At 48.6% G+C, this 19,970-nt stretch overlaps 2 protein-coding genes across 2 annotated transcripts in view; both read left to right on the plus strand.

Moving 5' to 3' along the window:
• The window catches only part of LOC144121077 (uncharacterized), a 65,470-nt gene extending 48,480 nt beyond the window's left edge, over positions 1–16,990 (plus strand). Inside the window, exons 7-10 of the mRNA XM_077654022.1 lie at positions 2,337–2,740; positions 7,035–9,068; positions 13,312–13,539; positions 14,487–16,990. Coding sequence (XP_077510148.1) covers positions 2,337–2,740; positions 7,035–9,068; positions 13,312–13,539; positions 14,487–14,801 — 2,981 coding nt within the window. The 3' untranslated portion in view covers positions 14,802–16,990. The remainder of the gene's footprint in view (positions 1–2,336; positions 2,741–7,034; positions 9,069–13,311; positions 13,540–14,486) is intronic.
• Positions 16,991–18,910: 1,920 nt separating this feature from the next.
• Positions 18,911–19,970, plus strand: part of LOC144121086 (protein argonaute-2-like) — a 45,069-nt gene continuing 44,009 nt past the window's right edge. The window contains exon 1 of the mRNA XM_077654033.1: positions 18,911–19,184. Coding sequence (XP_077510159.1) covers positions 18,911–19,184 — 274 coding nt within the window. The remainder of the gene's footprint in view (positions 19,185–19,970) is intronic.

The raw sequence follows: 19,970 nt of genomic DNA on the forward strand, positions 1-19,970 counted from the left end.
GACCGCTGCTGTCTCGTTTTAGCCCGTTCTTCTTGGTGCACAGCAACCTCTCTGCAGCTCCGCACCCCAGTCGCTATTTCTCGCGACTGCGTGTTTTTTTTGTTGTTTTTTTTGGGGGGGGGGGCTGCCGGGTGAAGTCAAGGCGGCTTAACAGCTTGACGAGTTTGACCTTGAACCGAGGAGAAACCATGTGAGAGCTATGACGTCACTTAGCCGCCACCGTCGCGTTCATTGTGATCATTGGCATTGTCGTTCACGATGTTGCGGACTCCGTCGATTTTGAAGAAAGGAAGGGAATTGGGGAAGCGCGTTTCCTACAGCGAGCATGTGCTGACATTCTCCGTGACAGCAAGCGTTATCCGCGGCAAGGAACGTGCATTCTTTACGCCCGATATATAAATGAAAAAAATTGAAGGCTGATTCGACGGACGGTAATTCGAAAGTTCAGCCCAGGTCTCCGCAAGCCGCCAGCTACCGCTTGGCAGGTGTCGTGTTACGTTGCTAGCCCCCCTCCGGCATCGTCCCGTAGCAGCCGCCTTCCGGCTGTCCATTCCTCTCGCCGTGTCAGGTGGCGCTTCGCTCTGCTACTTCGTGCCAACACGTCACCTGTCACACTCCGTAACACGTCATCTGTCAGGTAGCATGTTACAGCGACTACGATGCGGAACGCAGGGACGGGCGAGCTGCGCCCTAAACGGAATGAAACTGAAGAAGTCACTGCAGTTGAATACGAAGCGAAAAGTTTCACCACGTTTGGTAAAGCATTCATCGCATAGGCCGGAGAATAACCTTGGGCGACCGTCAGCCCAACCACGTTAGCCGTGTATGACCGTACGTGGTACAGTTATGGCGTCCACAATTTCGCCAGCGCTGCGACTAGGAACAAGAACAGAGAAGGAAGACAAGGACAAGCGCTACTAACAACTGAAAGTTTATTTGAAAAAAACACAGATTATATGCACACAACTGACAACCCAAAGCGCCTGCGCTTCCCCCACCAGACACGCAAAAGAGAGTTAAAAATCTAGCGTGTCTGGTGGGGGAAGCGCAGGCGCTTTGGGTTGTCAGTTGTGTGCATATAATCTGTGTTTTTTTCAAATAAACTTTCAGTTGTTAGTAGCGCTTGTCCTTGTCTTCCTTCTCTGTTCTTGTTCCTAGTCGCAGCGCTGGTGAAATTGTGAATATGTACCAACTAGCTCAAACCACCATTTTGCTACAGTTATGGCGTCGCTCTTGACCCTTTACCCATGACCTTTAGTTCACCTCTGCTCTTTGACATTGGTTGATACTACGTCTAAGCCATGTCGTGTGTGTATATAATATAGAACGGCCGTGAATGCAGGCGCTGCCATGGACGAGCCTGAGGCACTTTGCAAGCGTCCTTCCTTTTCGCTGAATTCCAGGGTTAGCCAAGTTGTTTTTTTTTGTTGTTTTAGAAAATTGTTTTTATTCTCACGTATACAGCTAGACGAAAAGCGTGCGCGTGTGTCTCAAGTATATTGAACGCGCGGCGGGGTTTGTCGTTTGCCGCTTCTTCGTTGCGGTGGGGGGAGGGCTGATCACTTTTGTGTGAAAATTAAGACCCTGCGCGACAGCTATTGCCTCGCACTAAGTTCTTCAGTGCAAGGGCTATACGACGCTGTTTGGGGGAGCTGCATGTTTAGTCGCGTTTAGTCACGGAGCATGCCATTATCGGCTTACACAGCTGTCTGAGTTGGGACGGCTGTTCCGACCTGTTCTCTCGACCACAGTATACTGAGTTTTCGGTCACTGACCATGTCAACTATGTTAACTGCAGTCAGCTGACCACTTTCACATGGTCAGTAAACCGAAGATTCATTCTGCTGACCTGACCAGACGGCATTCCATCAAACCATCGACTAAGTACTGTATACCAGATGTTTTTTCCCGTTGAGCAGACAAGGGAAGGGGACGAAAGGGGCTCGTTAAGAAATACATGACGCAAGCCAACAGTGACCGAACCAAGGAGCATAGGGAAATTTAAAAAAAAATATTTTGTGGTGTTCATCAGTGGGGGCTTAATATGGCAATGACTTTTTAAATAGTCTCTTTGCGACCTTAAACCCTCATAAAAAGCGAAACTTTTTAAAGATAATTCATTAAAAAGCAGAAGAAAAACAACCACATGCCGCCGGTGGGATCCGAAACCCACGACCTCTGAATTTCGCGTCCGGTGCTCTACCAACGGAGCTCCGGCGACGCCTGTCCAGTCTTCTGCTTTCGGCAGTGTATATATGCGTGTCGTAACGATCGATATGATCGCAAGCGCAGCCGATATATAGAGCCGGCGTTAAATTGGCATTTTCGGCTCGCAGCAGTGCCTTCGGCCAGCGGTGGCAACCAAGCCACACCTCCTGCTCCGTCGCCCGCCGGTCCCTCGTGGGTTTCGTTCGCGCAAGCACTCCAGCAGGGCGCCGCGGCCAGCCCGCAGCCGCGCGCCGTCAGCGGCGGCCCGACCACGGCCGCGGATCCCAGCGCTCACCCCACCGCTCAGCCCAGCGCCTCCCGTCCCAGCTACGGGGCCGCCGCCGCCGCGGGTTCCGCCAAGGTAGCTTCCATCAGCCCCCGGCCTGCATCCGCAGCAGCCGCCGTGAGTGGCACTCAGCCGGCAGCAGCTGCCCTACCACCGTCGCCACCAAGCACGCCGCCCGTCGCGGTGACACAGCAGACCCCCGCAGCTGGCGACCAGGCCACTTCAGGCGACGATGTCAGGATCAAGGTGCGTACTGTTTTCCGAAAAGGGCTTCATCTTGAGCCATGCCATGTAGTTCGTTTAACCTCGTTATAAGGAAGCTGAAAGTTCGTTCACGGCTGTTGCTTCGTTATATGCACTGTTGAAGGAGCTCCCGAGGGGAATCGTAATTCCTTCGTTATATTCATTATTTCGTTATAAACCATGCTGTGCATCTCGTTATGCCAGCGGTCCAAATACATTTGAACCTCTTTACAACGAAGTTGAAGGTTTCCGGCGGTTACTTCGTTATAGCTGTAGCTTTGTTATAGCCCCTGATGGCCGAGCTTCCACGTGCAATCATAATTTCTTCGTTATATAAGTTGTTTCGTATTAAACCGCTTCGTTACAAAGAGGTTCAGCTGTTAGCTTCAAGGCAAGAGGAAACCTCACCTCTCCAAAACATCGACTTAAGTGGACGGTACGAGAACCGAACTCCGGTATAATACAACTGAAGAAAGAAGCGGCATGTGCCTCTCGATAGAGGCCCTCCAGCCAATGGCGTCGACTGGTTCCCATAACGTCATGGTTACTCAATCCTCTTGGACCTGTGTGACATCTCAGGGAGTGGCATATGAAAGGATATGAACCACCGCTTGATCAGATTGACAGCGGCGCCCGGAGAATCGGCCGACGCCGTAGGCTGCAAGGCGTCCTTTGAAGTGCATCCGTCGCTTCTTTCTGGAGTTCCAGCCGACTACAGGGCTTAGTTTTTACTGCTGAAAAGTGCTGTGGGTAGCAAGCATCGTGGTAGTGCATGACGTATAGGGCGCTCTGGAAGTGAAACGTAAGATTTAGCTGCTGACAATGCCTAGATCGAGAACAACGTTTCGGAACCGCTACGGGTTCCTTGGTCAACAATGAGGAGGACAAGGCGAGTGGCTGAAATTTAAAACCGAAGTTTTTGACGTAAAGACCGTACTTAAATGAGTGGTTCGAATCAGACCGGGCAGCTGCAATACATTTCGATGGAGGCGAAGCGCTAAGGCACCCCTGTGCTTTGCGATGTCAGTGTACAATAAAGATCCCCAGGTGATTGAAATTATTCCGGAGCCCTCCACTACAGCACCTCTTTCTTCCTTTCCTCTTTCATCCTTTCCTTTTTCACTCCCTCCGTTTTCCCTTCCCTTATAGGGTGTTTCATGTGTCTGCCAATATGTGAGAAAGATACAGCGCCATTTCCTTTCCCCAAAAATCAATTTTCAATTTTCACAGTTTCTTCTGTGAGGTTCAGGGCCTTAGTCTCACCTGGATAAAGGGTGGCTCAAGCAATTGGTGCGTCGTCAGGTTTAGCCTTGGAGTTAACTACTTATACGCCGGCGGCCGAGTGTTTTGTTGCCAGCGTATGAAATATTGTTTTTAAAGTGAAAACTTTACTGGCCACAGGTTGAGCAATTTTGCATGATTCCTGGAGAGGACGTGGAGCAGTAATGACACATGGCATTTCTCTCTTTCGCTCTCTACCCACTACTGTGCATGCCCCACTAGTAGCACTGAGCCACAGGTGTTCCACCTGCCTTTCCTCAAAATCCAACTTTCAATTTTGTTTTCTCTTTCCTCTTTCCCTCCCTCCTTTATCACTTCCTTCTTGGGGTGGTTCGGGTGTCCACTGAGATATGTGAGATGGTAACTGTGCGATTTCCTTTCCTCAAAAACCAAAGAAAACAAGTTAGTGGAAGGACTTGGTAGAGTTCATTGGAGTTCACAATTTTGCAATGACCATTCATTTTCACGAAAGGAAAAGCGCACAACCAGGAAAGGCGCACAACCGGCTCTGCGGGACAGTGGAGAGCTCAATCTCGCTTCCCCTTTGTATATCCTGGATTAGCTGGGCTAATCCAACCCGCCACGGTGGCTCAGTGGTTAGGGCGCTCTGCTACTGATCTGGAGTTCCCGGGTTCGAACCCGACCGCGGCAGCTGCGTTTTTATGGAAACAAAACACTAAGGCGCCCATGTGCTGTGCGATGTCAGTGCAGGTTAAAGATCCTCAGGTGGTCGAAATTATTCCGGTGCCCTCCACTACGGAACCTCTTTCTTCCTTTCTTCTTTCACTCCCTCTATCCCTTCTTTTATGGCGCGGTTCAGGTGTGCAGGGATATATGAGACAGATGGTGCATCATTTCCTTATCCCAAAAAGCAATTATTATTATTATTCCTATTATTATTATTCTTGGGCTAATCGACATTAACTTTTCTGGCGGGAGGGGGGGGGGCGGAAGGAAATGGTGCAGTGCCCCCAACCGCCCCCGTAAGGGAAGGGACAAGGGTGGGGGGAGTGAAAGAAGAAACGAAGTAGTGCCGTAGTGGAGGGCTGAGGAATAATTTCGACCTCCTGGGGATCTTTAACGTGCACTGACATCGAACAGCACACGGGCGCCTTTCGCCTCAATCAAAACGCAGCCGCCGCGGTCGGGTTCAAACCTGCGAACACCGGGTCAGCAGCCGAGCGCACTAAGCACTGAGCCACCGCAGTGAGTGCAGTGTCTTTTTTATTCACGCGTTAAATGCGCTTTTTCTCCAAGCGAAATGTTGCACTGTCGAGCCCAAACTTCCACTCTGACAAATTGATGTTTCCTTGGGCTGTAGCTGTTGATTCTCATAAATTACGTGTCTGCACATTGTCAATTCATAGAAAGATTCCCGTATGTTGCTCATCTTTCACTGTTAATGAGCGGCTGGTGCGTCTTTCCGACCTCCACGAATGCCGAAATTTCCACTGTAGTTCCTTGTGCCGAGCTTCGGTGCCGGGCGCCGGTTTCTTTCATCATGAATAATTAAATTTTTCCAATTTTTTTCACCCCAATCGGGACCATTTCTGTGGGCCACCTTGGACATGTGACGTCACCAGCTGCATGCCCGTCGATATTTGCTCAGAGATTGGTCAAGAAGAAAAAAAATAAGACCTTTGTTTTTGGCCATTTCACACAAACAGTGGTCTGTCGCTTACAGTCTCCAGTTTAGTCAGTCAACGCACCGAGAGGTTCTGTGACAGTATGCATGACGACAAGCCTCGATCTCGGCGTCATACTTGGGGAGAAACCGAGTTTTGGTTTCGGCGTTCTTTGTTTTTCCTGTTTTAAAGAGCTTCTACTCAGGATTCTGAAAAACGGGTTTTGAGGCACAGAGAAGGAACTCTTAAGAAATGTGATGCGAATGGGAACACAATACCACGTCTAAACATATTCAAAATAGCCCACATTTTCCCTTTGAGTGGTTCAGAAACCTTGCAAGAAATGCTTCTACAGCTGTGGCACCATCATGGCCTTGGTTCACTGTATAAATAATTTAAGGCAGAAAAAGAACAAGTAATTACTGTCTCGCTTTTGATGAACACTGCGACTACGCAGTGCGGTTCCTTGATTTTGCAATCGTCCCGATCGTCCCTGTCATATCCGCTCAAAATAGCACAAGGCTCTGAAATATAATCCGAGGAAAGTACAGGGTCGGTTAAAAGTTCTCAGGCCAAAGGGTCTGCTTTTGAGCTGTATTATCAGGCAGACATGACACCACCAGACTCAGAATATCCGTAGAAAGCGGAAGAGGTATCGTTCTGTGCTCTGGGAACCTTGATAGCTTTATTCGCGTCTTAAATGCCATGATATACCGATGAAACAAGCAAGCCCTCTGGCCCCGAAACTTTTGACTAACCGGGTACAGAACCAAATATTCAGAACCCACAATCCCGAGCGAAGGTTGGCGAGCTCTTTCCAGTGACTTTTTCACGCCCGCGCATTTCTCCGCCTCGCGCTCCTGCGTATTTTTGTTCAGATGTGTCAGTCGGTTAGATTAAGAAGTAAGGCAGCTGCTATGGCCGCTGCCAGTAATAAGCGTCGCTTCGGCGGTTCAGGAAGCCCCCCTGACCCCATTCTACAGGGGGGGGGGTGGGAAATCCCGAACGCATAGGCAGCCGGCGGTGGGGCCGAGTGGGTAGGGCTGGCTGAACAGCGCCGACCTGTGAGCATGAAAAGAGTGATGAAAAGATATAGAAAGGCTCGAAGACGCTGAAATTTAAATTTTGACTGCACATAACGTCGCTTGCACAAAACATTTTAAACATTGTCACTGGAGGATATTCTTGTTCAAGCGCTGTCCTTTAAAGGGCTCGCTATAATGCACGGGGTGCAGGAGGCTTTTTCCATTAAGACCCACCGGAACCGGTCCTGCGCTGTAGTGTAAATCGAAGACCATTCGGCCAAACTTATGTGACGCTCAACACACGAAACAGTGCGTCCATACTTAATTGTTCATGCTCTGCTCTAATTACCTCCAAACACGGCGCAGGAGCTCGAGAGAACCCTACCCTCTCACTTCCCACGGCGGCCTGCCCACGGCCAGCTGGGCCGGACCATACAACTTCTTGCCAACCACTTCAGCATCGAGATACCGACTGGCAGCGTCTACCACTACGACGTCGACATCTCCTCGGAAACTGCCAAGGAGACCAAGGTTCCTGAGCAGAAAAAGTACCGATGCCTCAGTACAAAGATCAACAGGATTGCCATCGAGCTCCTAGTAAAGAAGTACCGGCAAGACCTGGCCAACTGCATCCCTGCTTTCGATGGCCGCAAGAACCTGTACACACGCCGCCAGCTCAACTTCCGCGAGCGGACATTCACAGTCGACCTCGAGGAAGACCAAAGATCCGAGAAGTTTATAATCAAGATCCAGTACGCGGCCACAGTGAATCTGGACGCCCTGCATGGCGTCTTCCAAAAGCGCGTACAAACTGTGCCCCAGGAAGTCCTCCAGGCCATAGACATCGTCTTGAGGCACAGCCCCTCGATAAACCTTGCACCAGTTGGACGCTCGTTTTTCAGACCGCCGGGACCCAACGAGCACAATGACCTCGGAGGAGGCCGGGAGGTGTGGTTTGGCTACTACACGAGTGTTCGACCCGCCCAATGGAAGCCCATGCTTAACGTCGACATGTCAGCAACCACATTCTACGAGTCGCTTCCACTGGTCGACTTCATGTGCAGGTTCTTAAGCGACAGCCGTCGTGTGTTGACGCCCGCAGACTTCCGGTCATTGCGCGACAACCAGTACGTGCGCCTGAATAGGGAGCTCAAGGGACTCCGTGTCAAAGTGACGCACCTTCCGTACCCGCGCAAGTACAAAGTGGTCAAGATCACGAGGGAACCTGCGAAGGAAATCTATTTTGAATCAGAAGGTAGTCAGATCTCCGTCGCCGACTACTTCCAGAGCCGCTACAGGCGCTTGTCGTACCCGAACTTCCCTTGCGTGCAGAGTGGCAGCCCGACGCATCCGGTCTACATTCCTCTGGAGGTGTGCGAGCTGGCCGAAGGCCAGCACTGTCGGAAGAAGCTCGACGAGAGTCAGACCGCCGAGATGATCAAGCACACGGCCAAGCCGCCAGCCAAGCGCTTCCAGAAGATTCGTCAGTCCGTGCGCGACATGGTCAGCAGCTCGGACAAGTACCTGCGAGAGTTCGGCGTCAAGATCAACACTGAGCCCACTCAGGTTGTGGGCAGAGTGCTCGACCCGCCATCTCTGGTATTTGAGAACAACACCATGTGCAAGCCGCGCGACGGTACGTGGGATCTCCGAGGGCAGCGCTTCTACAAGGCGATGTCCATGACAAAGTGGATTGTTCTCAACGTGAGCCGCTCCGCGCACAAGGATTCCCTGGAAAACTTCATCAGGATGCTGATCCGCATCGGCCAAGAACTGGGCATGCGCATTGCGCAGCCGCTTGCGGTCATCACGTTCGACACAAACCGCCAGCCCATGCGGACCGTTCTCACGGAGCAGCGCAAGCAGTACCCGCAGTTGGAGATGGTTGTGGCAGTGATAACAAAAGCCACGAACTACGCTGAGATCAAGCAGGTGGCAGAGACTGAGCTCTCTCTGCGCACACAATGCATCTTGGACAACAACGTGGTCCAAAAGTGCAACGCAGCGCTCATCCAAAACTTGTGCCAGAAGATCAACGCCAAGATGGGCGGTATCAACAATAGTCTCCTGATGCAGGAGAAGCCGAAGCTGTTTCATACGCCCGTGATCGTCATTGGAGCAGACGTGTCGCACCCATCGCCTGGAGACAAGGTGAGGCCATCCATCGCCGCGTGCGTCGGAAGCCTAGACACTGTACCGTCCAAGTTTCACGCCACCATTCGGGTACAGATTGAAGACTCCGAGGCTAAGGCGCGTGTGGAAATCATTAGAGACCTGAAGGACATGATCAAAGAATTGCTACTGGCTTTCCACCGCGCCACCAGGCACAAGCCCGAGCGGATCGTCTTCTACAGGGACGGAGTGAGCGAGGGGCAGTTCTTGGAAGTCCGTAACTATGAGGTAAGTAACTGCGCCTACTACTATACTGTGCCCACTAAACGCTCATCTTGTTAAGACAGTTTTTCCCGCATTCAATGTCACTAGTGTCATTGGATAACCTTTGTCTTTGGAGAAGCCGACTAGCTGTGCATATACGTAACGACACCGAATTGATCTCCACAGGGATATAATTTCAGGACATCCAGGATATTCATTTCTGGAGACGTCTTGTCGGCGTTAGTTGACCTCAGCTTGATCGTTTCTCTGCAAAAGGTGGTAAACATCCAAGACTGAGGCCTCTGGCGCGGTTTTGTACGTATCCGCTCCGCCTCTCATCCTTCTTACACACGGGCGATTATAACTGCTGTGCAGTTGACCGTCCGTTGAGCTGAACGACAGTTCGAGGTGTTATACCCGTGCCACACGGTCAAGTTTTAGGTCATTAATTACTTAGTAAATCAATTTTTAACGCAATTGGCGCGGTGCCACACACTTGTATTTAATGACATTAGACAGACTAACTGGCGTTTGCGACCTTCTGAGTTCGCCACACCTCATTCGCTCGAGACCTGTATACTCTTTTCGCCATTCCGCATGCGGAAAGACATGCAACTTTTTTGTGTGAAGTCACTACCCAGAGTATAATCGTTTATTCATAAACAACACTATTTTCAATAGGAATTCATATGTACTGTTATCCTGTGAGCTGACACACGAGTTCTACTTTTACACACTTGTCAAGCAAGAACAGTGGCGTTTTCTACAAAATAATTTTTATATTATATTTGAAGGGCATTGCTGTTATACTTTCTCATTAACACTGTTTATATTCAGGGCTTTTTTTACTGCCTTGAAGGCGGTATCGTCACCGTGACTAGTTAAATTATTTATTTATTTATATACAGATACCTTATAGGCCTCTGGAGAGGCATTGTGTAAGGGGGCGATACAGAAGTTAGTGAGAAATAGGCCAGAAATCCAAACATCATATTAAAAGTACAGCAAAACACACAAAAAACAGGTGAGTTCAGATAAGATATCGCAATTCATTAACAGGGATAAAAGTAAAAAAACCACTTTGCTTCATGAAACAAAATCAGGAGAAATGCACGAAGATTTATACAAAAGCCAAATAAAACATATCAGGCATAAATGAACAAAGCTGCGCATCACGAAACCGAAGAGGCAATAGTCTCAAGCTGCTGAAAACGAAGTTGTACGAATCCTGAGTATTTAAATGACGTGCTAACCGTTATCAACGAAATGTTTGGGTAGATGTTCGCGAAAGGGGTCTTGATTAGCCTGCAGGGCGGTGCAGTCCGGAAGATCGTTCCAGAGACGAATGGCACGCGGGAGTGACGAGAAGTTGAAATCATGTGTGTTGCCATAAATTCGGCATAGCTGCAGTTATAAGTAGGAGGGACGTTGTAGATGTGCTGGCGGTGAATCAGTGGCATGGACGTATTTGTGAAAGATAGATAAAAGGGCAGTCTCGCGACGAATTTGCAAAGGATGCATGGAGCGAAAGTTTGATCTTCAGTTGGGTTGCACTGGACTGATAACTGTAATTTTGCCAAAATGAGACGACAAGCCCGATTCTGGACAGCTTCCAACTTTTCTATTAGATATTTCTGATAAGGTGACCAGATGGATGAAGTGTACTCTAGCTGCGGTGCTACAAAAGTAATATAGGCTTGTTTACGCATGTCAGGGGTAGTGCATAGCAGGTTACGGCGAAAGAAAACTAGTGACCGGGAAGCATTAGCGAAAGTGGTGGATGTGTGTTCAGCCCGAGTAAAGTTTGGTGAAATATGGACGCCTAGATGCTTATACTGCGTATTCCGAGCCAATGTATCGTTATTATTGCGGTATGGAAAATTCGAAGTTGCGCATTTTCGGCTAAAAGTAATTATATTACACTTAGAAATGTTTAGTCATTAGACACGTTTTACACCAGTCGTTTATGCAATCGAGGTGACTTTGAAGTTCAAGGTGGCCATTAGTAAATTTTATTGGTCAATGAATAATGCAGACGTCAGCAAATATGTGTATCTAAGATGAGATTGTTGCTGGCAGGTTATTAATGTAAATTATTAATACTAATGGACAGAGAGGGCTTCTAGCGCCGCGCCCGATGTAACATCGCAAACAGGAAATTAATACTTGTTAACAACGGTGTACTGCTGGCAATTAGAAAGAAAACTACGGACCCATGACAGAGTTAAAGAATGTAATTTAAGCGCACAAAGCTTAGATATTTGTCGGCAATGTTCTACCCGATAAAATTCTTTGGCAAAGTCCAAAAAGGTGGAAGTGGGCAGTTTTCGTGCGAGTGTTTGTTGCCACTTTTGAAAACCGGTACAACCTTTCCTATTTTTCAACCGGTGGAAACCTCACCTGTAGATATTGACTGCTTAAAGATATGAAGGAAGTTGATTTTGGAGACAGAAATGGCATGTCTTTAGTATTTTGAATTGATTTAATCAACACCAGAAAAAGAGGGTACTAGGTTATTTATCAGGTGTACTAAGCCATCAAGTGTAATGTCAACCGGCGCCATGTACGGGTAACCAAAATCAGGTACATACGAGACGTTAGGATTATCTTCTTGGGTGAAAATATATGCGAAAAACGAGTTAAATGCTTTAGGACATTCAGCATCGAAGTAGGGGGTGCTGTCAATATCATGTATTGATATATCATTACTGACACTGTTCGGACGTATTGTTTTGAAGGACTTGCTTTTATTGTTCCTAAGTAGCGCAGGAAGGGCTTTTTGAAAAAAAAAAATTTTTCGTCACAAAGGCCAGAACAACAGAGGTTTAGGTAGGTTTTATATTTACCCGGCGCGCAGGGCGAACATTCGTGCTTTGTATTTTTGTACAACCGTTTTTTTTTCTTATTTCTCATGCATTGATGCTTTCTTGTAAAGCAAGTGTTAGGTTTATGATTTGATAGCGTGATAAGCGGGACATGTTTGGCTACTATTTCGGCGAGCTTGCCTCTAAATTGAACCCGCGGTTATATTCTACTGACTTATATTGAAAAGAGGGTGTCAGAATATTATCAGAAAACATTTGAATTTCGTCATTTATTGGATTGTAATCTCCTCTGTTTAGTTGCGAATCAGTAATGTCAATAAATCTGCCAATAAATAATAATGTCGTTAAATCTGGACGTGTAGCGCCAGCTCCGAAAAAAATGGCATAGGCAAACTTAAGGCTACAAACATCTAGAAAGTGCGCGTGTGGCACGGGTAATAAAAGGCAGCGCCACCTGCTGTTGAGATCTCAGCGCAGTGGAGATACGCAGTTGGACCAGTCTACTGACCCGCTGCATCGGCCGAGTCGGCGGCATTTCCGGCTGCCACATCTTGCTATCTTGGCTAATATAAGTACAACTACAACTTCCATTATAGTCGGATACAACTCAAGAACCCAGCAACTCAAGAACCCTGAATGGACTCTCTTGCAGCCAATGGCATAGACCAATTCTCATGAGCCTGCTTGGGTAACCACGTGGCGAATGCTAGATGAAAGGGGTTAGTCTCCCCCCTCACAGGGAAGACTATTGTCACTGCCACGGCGCACACCGCATTGTCAGCCTTGAGGGCTCGTGATGATAAGCCGAAGCCATTGGCTGGAAGGGGGTCCTTTTACGGAGAAAATCGGCTTCATTCTTGAGTGTATCCGACTATATTCGGATTAGTGTAGCCAGAAAAAAAAAAAGGCCGCGAAGTGGCACCAGTAAAACAACGGCTGAGCGGTGAAGCCGGACGTTCCTGTACTGAATTTTTTTTGGCTCTGTGTGGTTGTTCACTACAGGTATACTGAAACGCCAAGCTTGCACAGAAATTTTTGTTGAGTGAAGTCAACTAGGTGGTCAATGCGCAGAGTTATGTGCAAACCGATCACGTGATCCGGAATGTGGACCGCGTGAACTCAATTTAGAGGAGTATGCCGAGTAACTGCAGCCGACTGTTATTCATTTAAGCGTCAGTTGGAAAAGCTGCACTTCCGTTGAACTGAACGGTAGCTGAAACGGCTCGTTTAACCAGAGTACAACCGATAATAGCATTGCTTAAAAAAACGGTGATCTTCGCCGTACACTCTTTGTGAAACGACAATTGTATAAGATACGACAGCATAGTTTGTGAACATCCAAATTGTTTGGTTTACATTCTGAACTAGGTAGATATCGTGATGATTCGAATGGCCTTTCAGCCTTGACCGACAGTTTTTGTTTCCGCTCTAAAATCTCGCAGGTGAGCGCCATCCGGCTGGCGTGCAAGGAACTGTCTCCCAACGAGACCTACGAGCCAGCAATTACTTTCATCGTGGTCCAGAAGCGGCATCACACGAGGTTCATGCCCGCCAACGACCGCGACGGCGTGGGCAAGTGTCGAAACGTCCCACCAGGCACGACCGTAGACTCGGTGGTCACGCACCCGCTGGACTTCGACTTCTTCCTCTGCAGCCACTTCGGCATCCAGGTAGGCGTCCTCTTCTCCGCTCTTGTTGCGATTGTCAGCGGGAAGAAATGGTCTGCGGTGTTTTCGTTTATGAATTTGCGGAGGAAATAGTCCGGGCGCCGGCATCGCCAAAGTCGTGTCGCGTCGTTAATGCGCTACAAATTCCAGGAGCGCCTGCGGTGTAGGCCTTCCACATCTTGAGGAAACGGAAGCATGGTTTTCGAGATCACCTACGCGCGAAACTGTGACGGAAGGTTTCCGCTTTACATTGAGTCCATCAGGAGCGCTGTGTGTGACTGTGACGTCATCGTTCACCTTTGGGGAAGCGGTATCGGAAGTTGCGCATGGGGGGCCTCTATGGCCAGTGCTCAGTGATGCTGTCATGTGGATATGGTCATTGGTTTTTATTCTCGAGGTGGCGTCTACTGAGACATGATTGCAGAAGGTTGGGTGAAAAGAGAAGCGCTTGATGTTTAGCTCGTACGTAAAAGATGGAAGCGGCTTTTAAGTCTCAAAAAACGGTCAAAAATTGATTTTTGTTTAAATAGTCGTGTCGGATTGTATGCCTCGGTGTTTATGCTGTCCCGAAGTCGGGACACCGACATAGATGACGATGACCGACCAATGCGCTGATGACAGCCAGCCAGGAAATAATAGTTATTCACTGTATTTATTGGCGCGAGGGCATCTAAGGCCAGATAAAGCCAGAAACATGTTGTGCATGCGGCATTAGGAGCAGGGCAAGTGCATGGGTTGCTCATGGGCACTGCCGGTTTTTGTATATTGCGTTTAAACACTGTCCTTCCCACGTAATGGCGCATTTAAACCGCAAACACCACGCCACACCACATCGCACCACAAGCAGGACCACACCGCACCACCACATACCTCGACACGATGCGACACAACATGACACGGCCCTTGGAATTCTCGCATGTGAATGAGTGTACTCCTCGGCGCACCCGCAGGGCACCAGCCGGCCGGCCCACTACTATGTCGTGTGGGATGACTCCAAGTTCAGCGCGGACGACCTGCAGAAGCTCAGCTTCTACCTGTGCCACACATACTCCCGATGTGCAAGGAGCGTGAGCATCCCGGCCCCTGTGTACTACGCGCACCTGGCCGCCTTCCGTGCAAAACACCACATCGCCAGCAAGCTGGAGACGTCCGGCGCGGTCAGCCAGTCGTCTGAGGGCGGCGGTGACACAGTGTTGACCACTGCCCAATACGTGGAGGCCGTCAAGGTGCTGCAGGAACTGCAGGCCTCCATGTACTTCGTGTAATGGAGGAGGTTCTCCGCTGCCCCTGCATTCCGGTTACGGTGAGCCTGGAGGCGCACCACTGACGTCATACCCAACAGTTCTGGAGAAAAGCAATCTGGAACGGGAAAACGTTTAAAGGCATTTGCAGGGAGGGTGTTATATAGGGTATAGGGAGGGTATTATGAGCGCAGTGTTCCTCATATATTGTAAAATTCTACTACAACAATCAATATATCCCCAACCTACCGCCTGCAGGCTTGCATTTTTTTTTGCTATTAACGTTTTTGCTACAGTCCAAAGTGTTCTTCATTGGTTTTCTATTACAGTCATAACTGCTCGATGCGAGCAATGGAAACAGTATAAAAGGAAGATTTTTCCAGATATCGGAAGAATGGGCCTTGAATATTTCAATACCAGAATCTTACACTTTCCCAAATTTCAATTTTTTTGTCGAAGAATGTTGGACATGTGCGCAAGACGTAGAGGACAAGATATACGTGACACACAGTGGACATCTTCTCCCGGCCCTCTTGGCGTTGCACTGTCGTGTGTTCAAGGCGCAGGTGAAGTGGTATGCATGGGATGGACGATAAAGATCACCGCTTTACGAATGCCGTATAGCAACATTTTTTAATGCGTTTTGTTGTAGTGAGAGACGACTTAACTGTTAAGTGCTGCTCCGCCCACATTAGGGCCGCTGCATCGAATTCCTCCACGAGGAAAAAATTAATCGGTTATAAATTCGTTTTGTGTTACCTAAACTAGAAGTTTACCACCAGACGAAATTTAAAACGAGAAAATTTTGATCCAAATTCTATGATCGGAACTTAAAGTGTTTCAGTTTGGTTCATTGTAAGCTACACATCACAGATGCGCAACTGAATAGGAACATGAACACAAAGCGCTTGCCTTGTGTTGTGTGCCTTTCACGTGTTTAATTGCGCTTAGTTCAGCTGTGCATCTTCTATGAGCGCACAACCAAAATTTTCCGTTAAATATATATGCGCCTAATATGCTTTTTTTTGTCATCCTAATAAAATGTTATTGACCACTGTCCGGCGATATTTTCTCTTTTTCTCGCTGCCTGCGCCCCGACTTGCTATACTCATATATGCTGTATGTATTGCAGGCAGAGAAGAACCTGTACTGAATTTAACCGGCTTTCTGCACCTTGAGAGCATTTCATAGCTGCACAAAAATGCGATCTAACTTTAAAATCCGCAGCCTTCGCGACGTTCAACTGCATAGCCGTCAGCTAGTTGTCAAGCCCCGCGGGTGTCCCTTTGCGATAGATAGAGCGAGAAGCCCTTTAATTTAAACAAGAGATTTTAGCTCGCATGCTACACTCTAAACACAAACAAACGCCTATATGGGAGTAAGAAAGAGAGTAAGCTGCCTCCTAGCGGATAGGACAGCTTACTTCCCTTTCTTACTCCCTTTTTACTCCTTTCTGTTTAGAGCATACTCTACATGGGGAAGAGTATTGTGGCGAAAATATCGTAAGGCGAGAAGCGCGGAAAATATCTTTATAGCAGTAAAAGAATAAAAAAAACAATTAATATAATCTAAGCATAAATGGGCAGTCAATTTGCGCTGAGGTACATGGACAAGTAATGCTACAAGATATTAAATGGTGATGCGCAGTATGTCATACAAAGGGGCTATCAGTGTTCACTGCATGAATAGTGGATAGTGGTGAGACTTCAATTCATAGCGGTGAGTTGTTTTCTATTTGCCTATATAGGCGACATTGGCCTTTTCGAGCGGATGCATGGATCTCGGAGTTCGTTCTGTGAGATCGCTGTATATGCCATTTGTCACTGTTTTTCAGCATTCTCTATAGATACCAGTGTGATGAACATAGAGATCAAAAATCTTTCTTTGTGATCGGAAACAATCGCAAAAAATCGGAGACTATGAAATAACGGATTTATTTTCTTGGAAGAGATGTATGATCAGTATCTTTCAGTTGTAGCTCCGCAAGCCTGGTATGAGCAACTACTAATCGGTGGTTTTCGTTGTTAGAGGCTCGGGCTGGCTTTGATTCAAATTCGACGGAACAATTTCCAGGTTAGCGTAAGTCAGCCAAGCCGCCACTAATTGCACCTTTTGTTTTCTTGCAGGCTCGCAAGGCGAAGGATTTCCTTGGTTTTGTTCTTTCATGTGCTGTCCGAAGAGTGCGGGAGCCTACATTGTTGTTTGCTGTTCTTGTGCCTTGAAATCTATTAAGTTCTAATAAAAAAATGTCGATAAAGTTCGCCGTTACATGAGGTTTCCTTGTCTTGCAGTCTCTGGCGCTTGCATTGGCCAGCGTTGTCCGGATCCAGTCTTTTCAACTACAACACATGCTAAAAAAGTGATAGGGTTTGGAAACGTAGTTAAGCCGAGTAGAGGTGCGAAAGCATGTGTTTGGCTAGGTTGGCTCAAGGTTTTGCTTGGCTGGTTGTGTTTTGCTTTGCTGTGATATTGGGCTAAGGTTAAGCTCTGAAAGAGGTTAGGCTGATCTGATCTGTTCACGCCGCAGATGGAAGTTGATATAGACGATGACGTGCAATGGACAGCATGAGTGAGTGTGGTTTTTTGACACGAGGCGTGATCGGCTTCGGAGATAGCACAGTGCTCCATGTGTAGTGGCGAGCGAATCTGATCTGTTCGGGCCTCCGAGGGCTCATCGCCCAGTCGCAGCAATACTTATATTTTATTTCTTCATGCGCCGAGGTTGACACTCAACGTCAAGCTCCGCGCAAACTCGGTCAGCCGATTAGACTTCGTGAGCTAGTCCCTTCCCAAGCAGCGCAGGCAAATGGGCCAATTTTGCGAATGACTGATTTCACTCTGGTGATAAAAATTTGCCAGTATATTCTCAATATTGGGCCGATTAGTTGTGCTGCTGGGTGTCAGTACTTCGCGCACCTTTGTGTGCGCACCGAGACACCCTTAGAGCGTGTGGGGGTAGCGGTCTCGGTGCCCATAGAGATGCCATTGACTCAATGTGCCAAGTTCAGCCGGAGACCAGCTACCAAGAGCCGAGGGGGTTGGTCGTTTGGTGCCCAGCCTTCGCCGGTCGCAAGCCAGAGAATGGGTCGGAGCCAAAGGTTCACAAAACCAAACAAAGCTTATACAGCAGAGAGACGATACAGAGGATTTCGCAATCATTCGTACGAGCACATACAAAGTGATTTACAAATACAGTGCAACTCATGCAAATTAACAATCGAGAGAGATTACAATTCAACAGAATCTGCATTTAAAGCGCACTAACACAGAGAAAAGAAACACAATTTGTTCCCCGGGCACTGGGAGAGTAGACGACCTGAGGAGCACGACAGGGCCGATCCACAGACTGGCGCACGTTACCTCGGTGGTCCGTGGCTGGTCGAGTGGTGTTCTCCCGGGAGTCGTGCGTGCGCGCATGTCAATGTTCCCGGATGTTCCCTCTGAGGACACTTGACTGCATGCCTCAGGCCATAGCGCCCGCATGCATGCCGGTAGTGTTCGGTTTCGGCACCGGCCTCGATCGGCGGCCCACGTTCTTCTTGAACCCTTTCCCTTCGAGCAGAGTGTGCGGTCTCGTCACTGCTTTGGCGGCAGAGTTGGCGTCACTCCGTATGCCAGCCCTGCTACGACGGCGCCGCTGCTAAGCGCAGCCACTGCCCACTGGACAAAGAGCCTTTCCAGGAGGAAGACATGGCGTGGACAACCATCAGCAGGGGCAACGTTCTCGGCCGAAAGGTACGCCGCTGGAACTCTGAGCACGGCTGCGATGCCGAGTGCGTGGCGTCCGCCATGTTGGAACACTTCGCCAACACCTACCAGTACCACGCCATGATCTCCCCTTGTGTATCCAGATGGTCCTGCACCAGGACATTGCGGAACATCTGGAGCGCGACTGTTTATCGTCCCGCGCACGCGAACAAGACGATAAATTTGGCAACGTATTCATGCAAATAAAAGAAGCGTTAGGAAAGATACAGGAAGGGAATGGTGCCCTGCGGATGAAGCTGGACTCATTCGAACAGTGTCTGCGCCCTGAGACTTAAAACACAGTAGCATCTCAGTCCACTACTATCGCCAGTGCAGTGACGGACGCTCTAGAAAACAAGGTTTTTGGGCTCAAGACCTTGGCCGAGATGGCATTAGCTGAACACAGGCGCGAAGTCGCATCGGAAATCAGGGACGCACTGGCTGGAAACGGGAGGTCCATGAAAGAGGTAGTCATGCCAGAGTGTGAGCGGACAGCGCTGTTTATGAAGGACAAGGTCGTAGAAGCCTTGTGTGAAGATCGCACGCTGGGAGATGCCGGATTTTTAGCTTCGGCGGCGTCTGCTGGAAAACAGGCTGCGTCAGTAGACGGCGAGGCCAAAGCTGAGGAACAGCTGGTCATCGCTTCCCTGAACATCGGTGGTGATTTTCTGGACAAGTAGGTTCCGTTCGAATGAACCATATATGACTGGGATGAATTTCTCTCCCAAGCACGTTCTTCGCCATTCCGCACAAGCAGCGATGACCAGCCTAGCTACCACCATGGAAACCTTATAGTTCCGTGCCAATGTTTTCACGGCCACCGTGTTTGGCCTCGTGTTTACATACTCAAGGGCTTGTGCGACAAATTCCTGAATTGACCCATGGATAAGAAGGTTAAGCTAGTTCTCATCGATCCTAGCGACTGCACGAGACAATTAACTGTAAGGAACGCAATTCGACCAGTCCGCCGCTGCGCTTGTATGCCTACTGCCTTTGCCAACTGCATCAAGTTACCATGCTTTGCAGTAGGAATATACTACCGTTGCTAAGAGTAAGCATTCCGTATATTTAGTGACTGAAATCTCCTGCGGAACTTGGGCAAAATACCCTGCCCCTAAATGTGAGCTCGCTAGAGGACAGCTTACTTTGTTTTTACACCTTTATCGACTTATTCGTGTATAGATTGTGGGCGGTATATATGGCACATCTTCGGGGTTACCGACAGGGGCGTATTTATGGGAGGAAAGGGAGCCCCCCCCCCCTTATCTCGGCTGGACCCCATTATGTGGACGAAAAAAAGTCCAAGAAATACGCTGTTGAAATGCGACCAGCATTTCCAAGAGTAACACATGAATCTGCCCCTGGTTACCGACTCGTATCTCTGTCCACGAAAAGCCTTGCCTCGTTGTGACATGAGCACTACGCCAACACGCTTCTTCGGCTGTC

The sequence above is a fragment of the Amblyomma americanum genome, chromosome 1, assembly GCF_052857255.1.
Source record: "Amblyomma americanum isolate KBUSLIRL-KWMA chromosome 1, ASM5285725v1, whole genome shotgun sequence".
Classification (NCBI taxonomy): Eukaryota; Metazoa; Arthropoda; class Arachnida; order Ixodida; family Ixodidae; genus Amblyomma; species Amblyomma americanum.